General features: G+C 39.6%; 1 protein-coding gene across 1 annotated transcript in view; it reads right to left on the bottom strand.

Moving 5' to 3' along the window:
• LOC101863550 (lamin-L(III)) overlaps positions 1-2991 on the bottom strand; it is a gene marked incomplete in the record, with an annotated part of 16471 nt that overhangs the window by 4057 nt on the left and 9423 nt on the right. Inside the window, 1 exon segment of the mRNA XM_013089315.2 lies at positions 1502-1648. Within this exon segment, the coding sequence (XP_012944769.1) occupies positions 1502-1648 (147 nt within the window).

The following is a 2991-nucleotide window of genomic DNA, read 5'->3' on the forward strand; positions in this document are numbered from 1 at the left end:
CGATTGTACCTGCACTGTTTATATATTATTATTATTATTATTATTATCATTATTATCATTATTATTATGATTATTATTATTATTAATATTATTATCAGCATCATTATTATTATTATTATTATTATTATTATTATCATTATTATTATTATTATTATTATTATTATTATTATTATACTAGGCTATCATTATCAGTATTTATATAATAATCATTTTCATTTTTGTTGTTGTTGTTATTATTATCATCGTCCCCATTATCATTATCATTACCATTATAATAATAATAATAATAATAATAATAATAATAATAATAATAATAATAATAATAATAATAATAATAATAATAATAATATTATTATTATTATTATTATTATTATTATGATTATATTATTATTATATTAGCATTAGCAATATCGTTATTATTATTATTATTATTATTATTATTAATATTGTTTTTATTATTATTATTACTCTTATATTATCATTATTATTATTATTATTATTATTATTATCATTATTATTATTATTATCATTATTATTATTATTATGGGTATTATTATTATAACCCTGATAGTATCATTACCGTTATTACTCACTTTCATCTTGGCGGCGAGCCGCGAGTCGTAGAAACACTGTCGTGTGGACCTAATGCTCAGGCACGCCCTCATCATGTTGACAGACTTCTGCACGTCCAGGTAAAACGCCTCCGGGGTGGAGCCAAAGCCCAGGAAGATGTAGTCGGAATACAGCCTGTGGGGGCAGATGGAATGCCGTGGGAACTGTTCAAGACGGTCACTGACGATGACAGACACAGCCGCCACTTTACAGGCCTGCAGAGGGATAATCCAAGCCAAAAGCAGAGACGAGTGGCTAAACAGATGGGCCAACGCAGAAACAGGAAGATCTCTCTTCGGGTACATGGAAAAACCCAACCCCAAAGACCATTCGAATCTCTTATGTAGTGCTGATCAGGACACTTACACACCAACAAGCACATAAATAGAATTAACCCCACGTGGGAACCCCATTGCAGACACTGTGACTACCACGAGGAGACCGTTGAACATCTTCTCCTTCACTGCCCAAACCTGGCAGTTCTTCGACGCAGGGTCCTAAACACACCTACAGACTTACAAAGCCTGCTCTACTCTGGCGCTGACCAGATGGCAAGGACATGTGGTTACTTGAGGGAGGCATTGCGTGCCAAGAGCGAAATGCTCGCAGCTAAAGGGGTTTGAAAACAACAGCACACACACACACACACACACACACACACACACACACAGAGAGAGAGAGAGAGAGAGAGAGAGAGAGAGAGAGAGAGAGAGGGAGAGGGAGAGGGAGAGAGAGAGAGAGAGAGAGAGAGAGAGAGAGAGAGAGAGAGAGAGAGAGAGAGAGAGAAACATGAGTAGCCTACCAGTATGAGGTACAATAATAATAATATTATTCTAATTCCTATAATGCCACTGCCTAATTAGTCTACTTCAACAGAACACAAAACTACCTGGAGAGCCGCTTTGTCGGCCTTGAACTGTGTGATCTGGCTCCGGAGCTTTTCATCGTCTGCCCTGAACGTCTTCAGCTCCCTCTTCAGGCACATGACGTCGGCTTGGGCGTGCTCGCAGGTCACCTTCAGATCAACTAGTTTAGACTGTAGGGAAGGGGTTGGGAAGGAAGGAAGCAAAGTCAGTGGCAATGACAATGACTATCTTTATTCCTCTCAGAGGGAGAAATTTGTCTTGGTCGTTTGCAATGGCAGTGGAATGCTACAATGGTTAGGTGCACTCACGCATGCGACATAACAAGACAGAACATTAGTAAATACACGCTGAAACAACCCACTCTGTAAAACATTCTCTCTCTCTCTCTCTCTCTCTCTCTCTCTCTCTCTCTCTCTCTCTCTCTCTCTCTCTCTCTCTCTCTCTCTCTCTCTTTCTTTCTCTCTCTCTTCTTCTGCTTCTGCTACTGCTTCTGCTTCTGCTACTGCTTCTGCTTCTTCTTCTTCTTCTCCTTTTTTTTTTTTGTAAGTGTTTTACGGCGCTCACAACACTGCACAAGGTCATGAGCGCGCAGGACAAATTTTTAAACATTTTCAGTGGGTAGGAAATTTTGAATTTTGCCCGGGTGGCGGCCGTCGAAGCCTACTCTTATCGATTTTGGACCACCAAGGGATCTGTAAAGTGTAAAGTGCGCAACTTGCACACGGGACCAACGAGATTTTTCACCGTTTTCCGAGAGGGCTAGGTGTAGATCGTTCCTGTCACTGTCATAAGATCAGGGGTGTTTCAGAACCTCCACACAAGACAAACCCAGCCTAGCCAAAATGAAAAGTAGAAAAATACAATACTTTGGTCATATAAAACACTGCCGCCAGGCCATTTTGAAGGAAGAACTCAAAGGCAAGATGTGGGGGAAAAGGTCAAAGGGTGGGCAATGAACAATGTAGACCGATAACATAAAGCTGATAAAGCTGTCCCCGTGGTTTTATGCACCCCGCATAATTTAGCAAAATTTGATCATTTTTTTTCATAATCTCTGATTATTTCATTTTTCATTCTTTGTTAAAATTGACAGAATCGCATAATTTCACATTCATGGGCTCAGTTTCCATAATTTAAGAATTTTTCTTGCATAAAACGACGGGGACAGGTAAAGCCATGGACTCTTCTTAGTACGACACAGTGTGTAGTATGACGGCGGCTAGCGACCGTGAGCAATGGTGGTTTGTCTCACGTCTACTTCTGAGCAAGAGATTATACCTTTATCTGTCTGTCTGTCTGTCTGTCTGTCTGTCTGTCTGTCTGTCTGTCTGTCTATCTCTCTATCTCTCTCTATCTCTCTCTATCTATCTATCTATCTATCTATCTATCTATCTATCTATCTATCTATCTATCTATCAGCTAGCGACCGTAAGCAATGGCTGGTCATCGCGTGTTGACCTCTTCTTAGCCAGAGATGGCACCTCCAGACATCTGGTTTCTCTTTCTCCCCCCC

The sequence above is a fragment of the Aplysia californica genome, unplaced genomic scaffold, assembly GCF_000002075.1.
Source record: "Aplysia californica isolate F4 #8 unplaced genomic scaffold, AplCal3.0 scaffold00924, whole genome shotgun sequence".
NCBI lineage: Eukaryota > Metazoa > Mollusca > Gastropoda > Aplysiida > Aplysiidae > Aplysia > Aplysia californica.